General features: G+C 42.2%; 1 protein-coding gene across 4 annotated transcripts in view; it reads left to right on the top strand.

Moving 5' to 3' along the window:
- SZT2 (SZT2 subunit of KICSTOR complex) overlaps nucleotides 1-14495 on the top strand; it is a 523775-nt gene that overhangs the window by 65170 nt on the left and 444110 nt on the right. For all 4 annotated transcript variants that reach the window (XM_033916162.1, XM_033916160.1, XM_033916161.1 and 1 more), the window contains exons 10-11: nucleotides 1742-1973; nucleotides 10400-10529. In XM_033916162.1, coding sequence (XP_033772053.1) covers nucleotides 1742-1973; nucleotides 10400-10529 — 362 coding nt within the window. The remainder of the gene's footprint in view (nucleotides 1-1741; nucleotides 1974-10399; nucleotides 10530-14495) is intronic.

The raw sequence follows: 14495 nt of genomic DNA, 5'->3' as shown, positions 1-14495 counted from the left end.
GAGGGGTACAGATAGGAGTTGAGGTAGGTTATAGGAATAGTCAGGGACCACTGCACAGGTGATAGGCCTGAAGGACCCAGCGGAGGCAAATTCTTATGTTCTTAATCTTGGGCCCTTACTGTACAAATGAAGCTAAATGAGTCCACTGCCTTCTGGATCTTCACTGCAGATTGAATTTTCAAGCAAAGTTTTGGGCGTCGTCATAAACTCAACACTTTCATTTACTGATCATCTTAACTCTAGTAAAAAAAATGCTTTTTTAGCCTCCATATGTTGAGTAAAGTGAGATCCTGTTTCCACCAACAACTACGTACCATTAGATCCTACTTTGATATCACTGCTTTCACAATTCTAGTTCAGAAATTACTTCTGAATATACTGGACTATTGCAATATTGTATATTTGACAAGTACTAAGAAAAATTTGGCTAGATTGACCCTGGTTCAGAATACAGCAGTAAGAATGATTTATGGTCTGAGGAAGTATGACCATGTAACCCCTTAGTACTGTGAACTACATTGGCTTCCTGTTGAGGCCTGGGTGATTTTTATTATATTATATTATAAAGTTGCCTTTGGTTTTGCTCCATTATATCTTTCCAATAGATTTGTTATTGTGGTGCATAAGAATAGTAGAAAATCTCCCTTTAGCCAAGGGCTATAAAAGTAAGAAACATCATGGGCATTGTCTTTCCTAACAAGCAGCTTGCTATGACAAAGATTTCTGTCCATTATTAATTAGATCCACATCTTATGAACGTTTTAAAAAACTGTTGAAAACTTTTTGTTTTTTCTAAATTTCTGACCAACTAGATTTCTGTATATCAATCACTCCTGTATTTTTTCATAGCATAAATCTTTTGTTAACCGCGTTGAACTAGGGCTATGCGGTCTAGAAATCCGCTATTATGTTATGTTATTTGCTGTCTTTGTACAATCAATCATTCTTTTGAGGTTGGATTACTGCAACTCAGTCTATTTAAGTCTGACCAAGAAAAGTCATCAAAGATTTCAGCAGATCCAGAATACTGCAGCCAGGTGGATCTTTGCGAAGAGCAAATTTGACCATGTTTCTCTGCTCTTGCTGCAACTCCATTGGCTCCCAGTAATTTCCAGGGTCTACTTTAAATGTGCCTGCCTAACTTTCAAGATTCTGCATTGCATTCTTCCCCCTTTAATTCCTGTCTTGGAATGCTGCGAGACCTGACATCACCAGATCTATCCAAAAGCTCAAACTATCTTTCCCCTCACTAAAAGGTGTTACCTACATTGGAAAATTAGGGAAATCTCTTCACTTCAAAACTACAGAGCTTTGGAATAATTTCCCTGCCCAGTTGCGCAATCTGGGCTATTTCCAACTATTCCGAAGACACCTGAAAACTTGGCTATTTTCAAAAATGTTAATTTCCGCTTCCCCCTTACCACCAACTCCCACGGTGCTTCCCTTTTAATTTTTGTAAACTGTGACGAGCTTAATATTTATAGAGAAGATGCGGTATATAAACTTAAGGTTTAGTTTAGTTTAGTTTAATTCTGAGCTCAGATTTTAGAGCATAGAAGAACTGAGGAGAAATAAGTGTTAGAGGTCTTAAATGATAATCATGAGGTGTAGACTCCAGAGAAGCTGAATAATGAGAATGATGGCCATTACTGGTCCACTTGGGATGATGCAGGTAGCAAATGTTTGTGTGGGAATGATGATGAAATGAGCCCAGGTTCTGTTCTTTTTTTTTTTTGTACAGGGGAATCTCTTCTGGAGGTAAAGCTGGTCCTTCTGTGGAAACATAACATGCGCATTGAATACTTAGCAGTGGCACCTTGGCCTTTAGACCCATCTAAGCGCAGCTCTTCGGTTGAGGTGACAATGGAAGGGAGTTATGACATGCTCCATGACATCAGCTGCACTATGAGGAAGCCAATCACAAGTCTGTACCGCACCAGTGTCATCCGTCGCTTCTGGAATACTCTACAGAGGTAGTTCAGAATAACTTTTAATCATACCAGCCCCTTCCCTTCTCTTCTTGTATACAGTTAGTTTTAGGCTGCATGCTCCTTTGGCTTCAAGGTAGTTTTGTTGTGGTTACAATTACTGTGTTTTATCTTGGTGATTGATATTTTAGACTTAAAAAAAAATGTAAATATAAGCCATATGCAATGATTGGAGGGTGAGCACTGCGATGGGGCTAGTCCCCACAGAGCTTCATATCTCTGAGCCCATGTGAATGTGTCTATAACTGTGGAGTTTTTTGAATTTGTTACACACTACATGAGGGAGATTATCATTTTTGTAGTTTGAAAATTTTTCTTTCTCATCATTTTGATTATATACCCTGACTTTTTTTTTCTTTAATCTTTATTCATTTTCAAATCTTTCATCAAGTGTACAATATTCAAATATAAAATTCGTACAAATCATTTGACAATTATTGTCTAAAAGCATATAAGAGTATTCCCTCCCCCATCCCTCCCATTCATCAAGAATAAACCCATTAAAACATATAACATACCTCCCCATCCCTATACTAACAATCTTTACTCCATGTAAAACTTTTAATAAGTGTACAAATATACCCATAGATAACATTGAAATCATTACTTGTAAATCTAACAAGAAAAGAAAAATAATAAATTGTATATATAAACCCATATCCCTCCCTACTTCCCCAAAATTATAAAAATGAACAATATAATAAGAACCCTTCCCCACTCTAGTATTTTAAGGTGTATATTTCAATAAAAAGTAAGAAAAATGGTATTTAATCATCACAAAAAGATGTCAATGGTTCCCAAATTTTAATAAAAGTCTTATAATTTCCATTTTGTACAGCTAGTAATCTTTCCATTTTAAACATGTGACACAATGAATTCCACCAAAAATTGAAATTAAGTCTACTGCAATCCTTCCAATTGTTAGTGATTTGTTGAATGGCGACTCCAGTCATGATTAATAAAAGTTTATTATTAGATGAAGATATCTAACTCTTTTTTCTCATAGAGGTTCCAAATAATACCGTATCATAAGAAAGTGCTACACGATTCTCCAGTAAACAATTTACTTGATCCCAGATGGAATTCCAAAAGGCCTGACTTTTGTTTAAGTTAAAGCAAGAGACCCAGCAGAAACCCTGCCCCTGTGGTTCCAATACAGGGGGAAGGTCACCTGAGGCTGCAGACAAAATGGAGGAGCTTCCTGCCAAAATCAGCACAAAACTCGCCGAAAAACTCCCTTGAGGCCTGCAGCGGCAAAGAGGCCTGAACCGCCACAGCCACTAAAACAAACAAGCTGGAAGCAGCGGCAAGGGAGTCCCCAGCACTATCGGCGGTAAGGGAAACCTCATTTCCCTGACCGTTGGCGGCTGGGGAAATCCTTGTGTGGGTGGCAGAGGAAGTTTGGGCTTCTTCCCTGTCTGCTGCGTGCGTGAAGCACTTGCGAAGGGGGACCCTGCTCGTCGGCATCCAAAGCCAACAAGGATTCCACTTTGTGGTGGCTGGCACACCGTGAACACAGGCCAGCCACATCGACCTCGTGGCGGGAACACAATGAGCACTTTTTCCCTTTAAAAGTGCTCATGGCGAAAACTGCTACTAAGCTGAATACAAAAGTGCCGGTTACCAATTAAATACAATTTTCTCTATTGAAGGCTTCCCTTCAGTCTGGCACTGCTTCAGGACCCCCAGCCCTGTCTGTTTTCTTTCGGGATTCGCATGAAGAGTGTGAATTTTTTTTTTCCCCCCCCCTGCGGGGTATCGTTTTTTTCGTAGGTTAGGGGAGATTAAAAGAACAGCAGCTTTTGGTTCGTTTGGCGTAGCTGGTGAGCTCTGGGGATGTTTCTGAAGGTCTTCCTATTCAATTTCCAACAGTGTTTTTTATTTCTATGTTGTTACTCCTGTGGGGACTGTTGTTACTGTTATAATTCGCACTTATTAGTTTCTTAGTTTTGCTTGGCTATTCGTCAGACTGGTTGTACTTGGGACTGCACAGCCCACTTGTACTACAGCCAAAAGTTTGTTTATCCCAGGACAAGCAGGCAGCATAGTCTCACATGTGGATGACATCATCCACGGAGCCCCGGTACGGACAGCTTTAAAAGTGCATCGCCACTTTAAGAACTTGAGAAAGTTCATGAACAGCCCACACTGCGCATGTGCGAGTGCCTTCACACCCGATGTAGGCTTGCAGTACCTCAGTTCTTAGTTTTCCGTGGAGCTAAGAAGTCGTGTTTCTGAACGCTGTTCAGTTTTTTCTTGTTGCCTTCCTGCTCGCTCATTTTATTATTAGTTTTAAGTTTCTTTGTTAGTAAAAAAAAAACAAAACGAGGAATCTTTTTTTTTTTCTTCTGTTTTTTTCCCCGCTTTTGCCTTTGAGGACTTTGTTTTTTTCTCTCAGCCATTAAGTTTCACTTGGCTGACACAGTCTTTCTGTCCATGTCCAGGCCATTAACAGGCTTCAAAAAGTGCTGCAGGTGCCAAAGGCCAATTTCTATCATCGACCCTCACAGTTGGTGCTTGCAGTGCCTTGAGCCTGAATACCAGGTCGAATCCTGCGCTCGGTGTTCTACCCTGTAGAAACGTTACATCAAGAGCCAGAAACTTCAATAGGAGAAGTTGTTTGGGACAAGCATGGACACCGAGAAGTTTTTGTTGCCAAAAACTTTGACATCGACAATGGCGTCGGGAGACCTCGCTCCATCCAGTAAGCCAACTAAGAAAACACCAGCTTCCCAACCGGCATCGCAGGTCAATCTTGCATCGAATCCCTTGATCCCGACCAAGCAGCGATGACCACCGTATTTGGCTTGTCTCAATATTGAGGTGTGCATCCTCATCGAGGTCACCCTCTCTGAGGCAAGCCACTGCACTGATGGTACCGGCAGATAAGCCAGAGGTACCGGTGCTTTCCTTTCTAAGCGGAGTTGGGTGATGCATTCAAATTACTTACCCCAGTATTGACTCCCTTGGTACTGGCCCAGCCTCAGCATAATGCTATCAGGTCCAGGTGTACCGCAACTGCCTCTCTGGAATGGCATCGACACTTCACACCTAGACATCATTCATTTCACTGCAGGTCCAGTTCTCCATCATGGCATCGATTTAGTTCACCAAGACATCGTCGAACCTCCTCCTCCTTTCGATTCATGCTTCGAAAAGAAAACATCGCTCTCCCTCACATTCTTCGAAGAGAAAAAGAGCTTCGGGTCATTCATCATCATTGTCATCGGATCTGAACCGGGCTTGATGTAAGCATCGATCTTCTCGACACACTCCTTCACCAAAGCCCTTTTATGACTCTGACTTACAGTCTGATTCAGCTGAGCACTTGTCTGAGTCTACAACAGAGGCTTATGACACTCACAAGGGCTAAATCTCCTAATGAAAGACTTCCTTTCACTAAATTTATTAGGCTAGAAGCTGATTCTGCCTATAGTGCTGAATACTTGGAGGCTTTAGATTATGATGAGCCTCCTAAAGAACATCTCAGACTACTGTTAACGTGGTATTCTCAAAGAGACTCTTCACAATTGGGAAACGCCCCTCACCATTATAGTGGCTCCCAGAAAATTGGACTCCCTGTATAAAATAATTTCTTCATTGGGTTTTGACAAACAACAGCTTCAGCACCAATCATTAGTGGTGGAGTCGACTTTGAAAAAATCTACTCCTTCAAGAGTCTATGCCACCAGGGCATGAAGGACGCCTTATGGATAAATTTGGACGTTGGCTAACAGAATACTAAATTACTATTTCTATATCTCCTGCTATATCAAGCATCTAGGTCAGAAATTGCCTTCTTTTGACAGATACATTCCTTCTCAACATCTGCAAGAATTTCATACATATATTTTGTACCCTTACCTTAGCTAGAAGGTATATGTCAAGATCTGCTTATGATGCATTTGAATTATCTTCCACAGCCTCAGCTATGTCAGTCAACATGAGACGTCTCATATGGCTAAGAGTCTCAGATATCAATATCAATCTTCAGGACAGATTAGCTAACATTCTCTGCTTAGGAGAGGAGCTTTTTGGTGACTCTATTGAAAATGCTTACCAAAAGCTCACTGACCATGGGCAACATTGGGATGCTTCGGTTAAATCCAAGCCTAAGCCCTCAACTTCTAAATCTTTTAAGTCTTCTTCATATCAAAGGCGTTTTTCTTCAAAACCAGCTGCTCCTCCTAGACTGCAGCAGAAGCAACAATCTCAATCAGAAGCTCCCCCATAGAAACATAGAAACATAGAACATGACGGCAGAAAAGGGCCACGGCCCATCTAGTCTGCCCACACTAATGGCCCACCCCCTAACTACCTCCATGAAGAGATCCCACATGCCAATCCCATCTTTTCTTAAAATCTGGCACGCTGCTTGCCTCAATTACCTGATGTGGAAGATTATTCCAGCGATCAACCACCCTTTCGGTGAAGAAATATTTTCTGGTGTTGCCATGAAATTTCCCACCCCTGGTTTTCAACGGATGCCCTCTTGTTGCCTTGGGTCCTTTAAGGAAAAAGAGATCCTCTTCCACCTCGATACGGCCTGTGACATATTTGAACGTCTCGATCATGTCTCCCCTCTCTCTGCGTTCCTCGAGTGAGTACAGCTGCAACTTACCCAGTCGTTCCTCATATGGGAGATCCTTGAGTCCTGAGACCATCCTGGTGGCCATTCGCTGAACTGACTCAACTCTCCGCACATCTTTTTGATAATGCGGCCTCCAGAATTGTACACAGTATTCCAGATGGGGTCTCACCATGGATCTGTACAATGGCATTATGACCTCGGGCTTACATCCAACAATATCAAACCACCACACTTCTAGCCACCAGCAAATCTTTCCTGAACTCCATCTTACCTCTAATTAATGAGTCCCTATAATCATATTGTTCGTTGTGCTCTTGCTTGTTATATTACATAGTTTGGCGTCATCGGCGAATAACGTTATTTTACCGCGAAGCCCCTCAGCCAAGTCCCTTATAAAGATATTGAAAAGGATCGGGCCTAAGACCGAGCCCTGTGGCACTCCGCTGATCACTGCCGTCGTTACGGAGGGGGTGCCGTTCACCACCACCCTCTGAAGCCTACCACAAAGCCAGTCCCCAACCCATTTTGTCAAAGTGTCACCTAATCCTATAGAACTCATTTTGCACAACAACCTGTGGTGTGGGACACTATCAAAAGCTTTGCTGAAGTCCAAGTATACAATGTCCAAGGACTCTCCAACATCGAGCTTCCCCGTCACCAAGTCAAAGAAGCTGATCAAGTTGGATTGGCAGGATTTCCCCTTGGTAAATCCATGTTGACGGGGATCCCATAGATTCTCTTCATCCAGGATCTTATCTAATTGGTGTTTGATTAGGGTTTCCATTAGTTTGCTCACTATAGATGTGAGACTCACTGGTCTGTAGTTCTCAGCCTCTGTCCTGCAACCTTTTTTGTGGAGTTACCTAAATACTTCAGGAACAGATATGTTTTTAGGTGTTTCCTAAATTCCCCATACGTAGTAGGCATAAGCAGTTGTTCCAGGTCTTTACCCCATAATGCTGCCTGATGTGCGAGAAGATGTTGATGATGTTTTTTAAATTTACATCCTCTAACCGATGGGGAAACAAAATTCAAGTGTGAGCTTCTCTTATGTCTGTTGGTTGTGAAGGAGAAAAAGTCAGTTATATATTTAAGGGCTAATCTGAATAGTACCTTAAAGCAAAAACATCCAAACTTGAACCTCACACGTGCCTCCAGCAATGCAGAAGTCGGTAGGAAGGCATTACATGATCGAACTTCTTCAACTCAAAAATTAGCCTGACTGCCGCATTTTGTATCAGTTGTAATTGCCGCATATTCTTCTGGGAAATAGCCAAATAGGCGATATTATAGTAATCAAGTTGACTCAGTAAAAGGGACTGTACCAGAATTCTAAATGATGAAACATCAAAATATGCTTTAATGGATCGAAGCTTCCAGAGAGTGAAAAAACCCTTTCTAACCAAGGAGTCCACCTGGTCTTTCATGGTTAGGTTCTGGTCCAATGTCATACCCAATACCTTCTTAGTAAATTGAATAGGATAACTGAGTTTATTGATGCACAGTGATGATTTAGTGTCAAGTGGGCATGATGAAGCTACAAAGAATTTTGTTTTTCCGAATTAAGCTTTAATCTGAATTCACTCATCCATTGCTCCATCAAATTTAGTGCTTCTGTAGCCTTAGGGGTAACTTCCGAAATGTACTGGGGGCACATTGGGGTATGGGGGATGATATAAGGTACATGGGGGATGATTTAAGATACTGGGGGCACGTGGGGGTATGGGGGATGATTTAAGGTACATGGGGGGTATGGGGAGATGATTTAAGGTATTGGGGGTGTGTGGGGCCTGCCTACCTGCCACTAGGCCTGCTTGCCTGTCACTAGGCCACTAGGCCTGTCTGCTCTGTGCCCTGCCCCAGCCTACCACTAGGGCGGGGGCAGGGTACAGAGCCTGGCAGGGAGGGGGGACAGGATGCAGAGCCTGGCAGGGAGAATTTGGTTCAGAATGTTTTTTATTGTTTTCCTCCTCTAAATCTAGGGTGCGTCTTATGGTCAGGTTCATCTTATGGAGCGAAAAATACGATAATTAATGGGCAGACTGGATAGACCGTTCTGGTCTTTATCTGCCGTCATTTACTATGTTAATTACAGAGAGCTCAGCCACATAGAACATCTCCTCAACTTTTTGTCTTCTTTGATCCTAATAAGTTGAGACATCCTGTATCCAAGAGAACTATTTCTACATGGTTGGCGGCTTACATCACCTTCTGTTATGCTCAGGCTGGGTTGCAACTGAGGAGTCGTGTCACAGCTTACACTAAAGGAATAGTGACGATGAAAAGTGAGGCAAATTGGAAACTCCCACAGCGAATAAAAACCTCACTCATTAGGGTTCAGTTACAAAATGGCGTGTGAGCCCTCAATATATCCACATCTTTGTTCTTTTTTTGGGCTCATATCATAGCCTTCTGATTGTATGCTTACTGCTGTTTTAACTTTTGTCTTTCTTCAAAATATATAAATAAAGACTGAAAACAGCACATATTTCTACATGGTTGGCAGCTTACATCACCTTCTGTTATGCTCAGGCTGGGTTGCAACTGAAGAGTCTTGTCACAGCCCACAAAGTCCGAGCTATGGCAACTTCAGTTGTTTGTTTACATTCTACTCCTATTGATGAGATCTGTAAAGCTGCTACTTGGTCCTCAGTTCATACATTCACATCTCATTACTGTCTGGAATCTTTTTCCAGATGGGACGGTCACTTCGGCCAAGCAGTATTGCAAAATTTATTTTCTTAATGGTCAACACTCTCTCCATCCCATTCTAGTATACTAGGGAATCCCACAAGTGAGAGTATACTGCCTGCTTGTCCTGGGATAAAGCACAGTTACTTACTGTAATAGGTGTTATCCAGGGACAGCAGGCAGGTATTCTCACAGTCTAACTACCTCCCTTGGTTAGCTTCTTAGCTTGCTTATGAAACTGAGGAGCCACGAGCCTGCGTCGGGCAAGAAGGCACTCGCGCATGTGTGGTGCGGGCAGTTCGCAAACATTCTCAAGTTCTTAAAGTGCTGATACACTTTGGAAGCTGTCCATACTGGGACTCGGTGGATGACATCACCCACACGTGAGAATATCTGCCTGCTGCCCCTGGTAACTGTGCTGTCTCAGTCTCCACCTGCTGGTGATGGTGAACTATTACCCATCAGTGAACTCTGCCGGTCTGGAGAGACTAAAATAAAGAAAATGAGTAGGTAAGAACCTAATTTCTGCTTTTTGCACAAAAACAGGCACTTTAAAATTACCAGGAGTTTTATAAATGTAGATCTGTGCACAGCAACACATGGCTTGTACTTTTAATGAAGTACATTCACAGGTAAAAAGGAATGCATGAAGGCTGCCATACTGCTGATGTTTGAAGATCTGTCTTTGTGGGATAACACTTCTTGTTGAGAGACGTATCTAAATAATAAATTTCACTTCTCAATCTGCTGAAACAAAGCTATATCAAGTCATCTTTTCAATACAGTGTTCTGATTTCACACTCTCTCCTGGCCAATTCTGCTCTTTGTCCTGTCTAGGTGTCCTGTTAAAACATTAGCCTCTGGGCAACTAAGCTGTGTGCTATTCTGTGTGACCAACTGCAGTTTTGTTTTGTTTTGGTTTTTTTCTAAAATGTTAAACAATTTATTTTTATTTTCTTCTGAAGTAGCCCTGGAGCTGTGACTTTGGAACAGACTCCAGTTTATTTTAAAAGGATTTCTAGATAAATTAGTGTGTGGGTTTCATATGGGTTTTTCAGTTTGAGATTTGGGAGGTCTGGCTATAATCATTGCTCTGCTATTAAACTAGACTTCTTTGGCTTTATTGTAGCATTAATCAGACAGACCAGATGCTTGTTCACCTGCAGTCATTTGATACTGTACCTGAGCACTTCACCATCCCAGAAAGCACTAAGAATGGAGTGCCACTCTTTTATATCCCTCCAGGATCCACTGCTCCGGTAAGCTTCTTTTTCTGTATCTCCACTTCATTTCTTTTACTTCTAGCATTTGTATACAGACATGTCAAATTGTGTTTCTTCCTTGTAACTACAGGCTGCTGAGAAGACAGGGAAAATTTGAGTCTTTTACTTTGCCTTCCTCTTAAACCCTCCTGGCTTTCTTTCACAAGTTTCAAGTTTATTGACTTTTAATATACCAACCATCAACAAGTATCTGGCCGGTTTACAATAAAAATTTAAAAAGAGATAAATAATTTTAAAAAAATAATGAAAGTGCACACCAAGGACGTTAACTGGACAGACTTGAGAGTGAGGGAAAAAGGGGAAAGGGGGGGAGAGTTACATGTTAGAAGAAGAAGGCAGAAAGAGGGGAGAGGGTGAAACATATGGGGCGGGATCGCTTTATAAAAGCGGTTGGCTGAAAAAGAAGGAAAAAAAAGAAGAAAGAGGAAAAAAACCCCCAAAAACATAGAAAGAAAAAAATGCTCTAAGCACAGGAAAAGGCGTCGCTAAATAAAAAAGTCTTCAGGCTTATCTTAAATTTATCAAGTTGTTGTTCGAATCGGAGTTGGTGTGGCAGAGCATTCCACAAAGTTGGAGCTACTATTGCGAAGTTTATTTTCCTAGTGTAAAAGAAATCTTTTATGGAAGGAATTAACAAGAGTTTCTGATCTGCTGACCTCAGTGTACGTATTGGGCATTGTGGGATGAGAAGCTTATTGAGATATAAAGGCTGGTGGGAAAGTTTTATTTTGAAGGTCAGCAGATACGGTGAGTAATAGGGAGCCGGTGTGCTTCCTTCAAAAGTGGAGTAACATGGTCAAATTTGCCAGTTTTATAGATGAGTTTTGAATTAATTGTAAGCGTCAGATTTCTTTTTGGGGGAGGCCATTGTAAAGAGAGTTATTGAAACCTCTTTACTGGGACTCCCTAAATATCCTGTTTCAATAGTATCTTCCAAGGATACCTCACACCGAAACATCCGCTCCTGGTGTGATTATAAGAAATAGGAAGATGAAATCCATAATACTCATAAGAAAATAAGAATTGCCGCTGCTGGGTCAGACTAGTGGTCCATTGTGCCCAGCAGTCTGCTCACACGGCGGCCTTCTGGTCAAAGACCAGCGCCCTAACTGAGACTAGCCCTACCTGCGTACATTCTGGTTCAGCAGGAACTTGTCTACTCCACGATATTACTACATGAATGCACGCTTAGTCTGTCACAAGAAGGTGAGATCTTCGCCATTTTTGGCAGGAGGCCCCTCCATCTTGTCTGCAACCTCAGGTGACCTACCCCCTGTATTGGAAAAACAGGGGCACGTTTCTGCTGTGTCCCCTGCTATGGCATGGGGTCGCCAGGGTTTTTTCCCATGATTTAATTTTTGCTTTGTGCAGAGCTTATTTTCAGATGGTCAGGGGTTTTGCGTTTGTCTTGGGGGGAGGGGTGTTTCCCTCCGTACCCCCTGCGGTTCTGCCCCCCTCTACTCCTTTGGAGCCCCTCCTCCTCCTCTCTCATCCAAGTGCCCATGGGTGGCCTGGGATGAAGACTTGTGGTCTGAGGAGCGTGTGGACCTGGATGAGAACCTGGACCTTTGAGACCTCCAGGATCCTCTCAAGGGGACGGCCGCTGGTAGCGGGGCCTCAGGTTTTCCGTCTGCCGGCGAGGAGGCATCCATGGTGCACCTTTTTCAGAGAGACGAGTTCCCAGATTTGATTTAGCAGATCTCTTCGGTGTTACGCTTGAGGAGGCACCACCTGAGACCCCGCATGTGGGGGACCCTCTTCTTAGTGGGAATGCAGAGGATCCAGGAGATCAGGAAATCAGATCATCTCTTTGTCCTTCTAGCGGGTCCTCGTCAGAGGGATGGCGCTTCCAAGGCTATCGTTGCGCGCTGAATTAAGGAGACTATTGCTTCCGCATACCTTCTTCAGAAGAAGCCTGTTCTGGATTTTCTCAAGGCTACCTTCCACTCAGGGTCAGGCAGATTCTTGGGCTGAGTCTTCACTAGTGCCTCCAGTTGATATTTGTAAGGCTTGGTTTGGTCTTCTTTGCATTCTTTTGTCAGACATTACTGTGTGGATGTTCAGGCACATCGGGACGCGGTGTTTGGTGAGTGTTTTCTGGTGTCGGTCCTTTGGGGGTCCCGCCCATGATGGAGACTGCTTTGGTATGTCCCATCTGTAAGAACTTTACCGGTCCACCAGGCACTACAGAAGGAGAAAGTAGGTTCTTACCTGCTAATTTTCTTTCTGTTAGCTTGTAGCCCGATATAGTTCCCTACCCCCATCTGTCTTTATGCGGTGATTATGGGTTTTGCTCACCTGCAGATTTTGAATTTTTTACAGATTCTAGTATTTTTCTAGGGCTGGGAGATCAAAGAACAGTGGCTGTGGCTTGGCTGGCGTAGCTGGAAAGCTGTGGAGACATTTTGCTGCAGAGGTCTCTCCTTTGCACTTTCCAACAGTATTCACGTATATTAGTTGTTACTCCTGTTCGGAGTCTTGTTTTCTGTTTATAGTTCTTAGTTCTGCTTGGCTATTTGACAGACTGATGAAATTAGGGAGAGTCATCTATTATGTACTATTCCAAAGTTTTTGTCACAGTCTCCACCTACTGGTCATGATGAGATATAACCCATCTGTAAGAACTATACCGGTCTACAGGCTAACAGAAAGAAAATTTGCAGGTAAGAATCTAATTTCTCCTTCGATGTGCGGATGGGATCAGATGGTTTGCAGGGACGGGTCGGAGACGGGGATCGAGCTCATGGGGATGGGGCTGAGACGGGGACAAATTTTTTTCCCTGTGTTATTCTCTAGTTTTGATTATGAGCCCCTTACTATATTTTTGTTCACTTAAATTCATTGACAAATAACTGTCTTCAAAAGTTTCTTAAATGTATCCCTAGGTCTACAAAATCATAACTGACCTGTCGATGAGTTCCAAAATTTCACCCCTACTGTTGAAAACATAGAATTCCCAACCCTCACATTTTTCTCTTTCATCAGTTCCAATCTCATATGCTGTACAGATCTTAATTCTCTTCTTGGATAATCCTACTCCAACAAATCTTGAAAACATACAGGGATACGTGGATGCAGGACAACAACTCCCCAGTGCTAGCTGATCTTTTCCTGCCCGGATACAAAAATAATCCTTTCACCCAGAAAAAATAGAATAGGAGGAGGCCTCCTAATGTACAAATCATTTTGTCTTTACAAAAACTAGACAGCTGTAATGATCATGGATTGGAATACATGGTTGGCAACCTCAAAAACAATAAGGAGGGAAAAACTAAAACTGCTATTAATATATAGACTACTGGGTAATTGGAATGATCTCTCACTATGCCACCAACAACCCCAACCTGGTACACTTAGAAGAACAAGATTGTCCAAAAGTGTGCACCTTCCAAAGCTAAATAGAACAATTAGAACTCACCACTTTCTCACAGGTCCCTACTCACAAAGGCGGACAAAGTCGAGATTTCATCTCATACTCAACAGATAGACCAAATCACAAGCTGATTAGATAACTAATTCCCATTCTATCTGATCAGTCAGATTAAGTTCCTGAACTTTTACCTAAATATACCTGGAACAATGGCATAGACAATAAAAGAAAAAAAAAATGCGTACATTGAAAAGCATGATAAAATCCCCACAGAGGAATTCTGGTTGGAAATTACTGAACAACTAGAGCCAATGAATGGAAACATAGATGAAGGCATTACAGCCTGGTAAAGCCTAGCAAACATGGTTCTAGATAGAATTGCACCAAAATAAACAAGAAAACAGAAACGGCAAAATAACCCATGGTTCACAGAACAGCTAAAGGCCATGAAAAAAGTAAGGAGAGCAGAAAAGAACAAAGACTTGAACACTATCAACTGGAGGAAAGAAATAAAGCAACACAAACTAGCTATAACTGAAGCAAAAAAAAAATCATACTTTGATATGGTGGGC

The sequence above is a fragment of the Geotrypetes seraphini genome, chromosome 12, assembly GCF_902459505.1.
Source record: "Geotrypetes seraphini chromosome 12, aGeoSer1.1, whole genome shotgun sequence".
NCBI lineage: Eukaryota > Metazoa > Chordata > Amphibia > Gymnophiona > Dermophiidae > Geotrypetes > Geotrypetes seraphini.
This window is presented reverse-complemented; position numbering and strand designations above follow the sequence as displayed.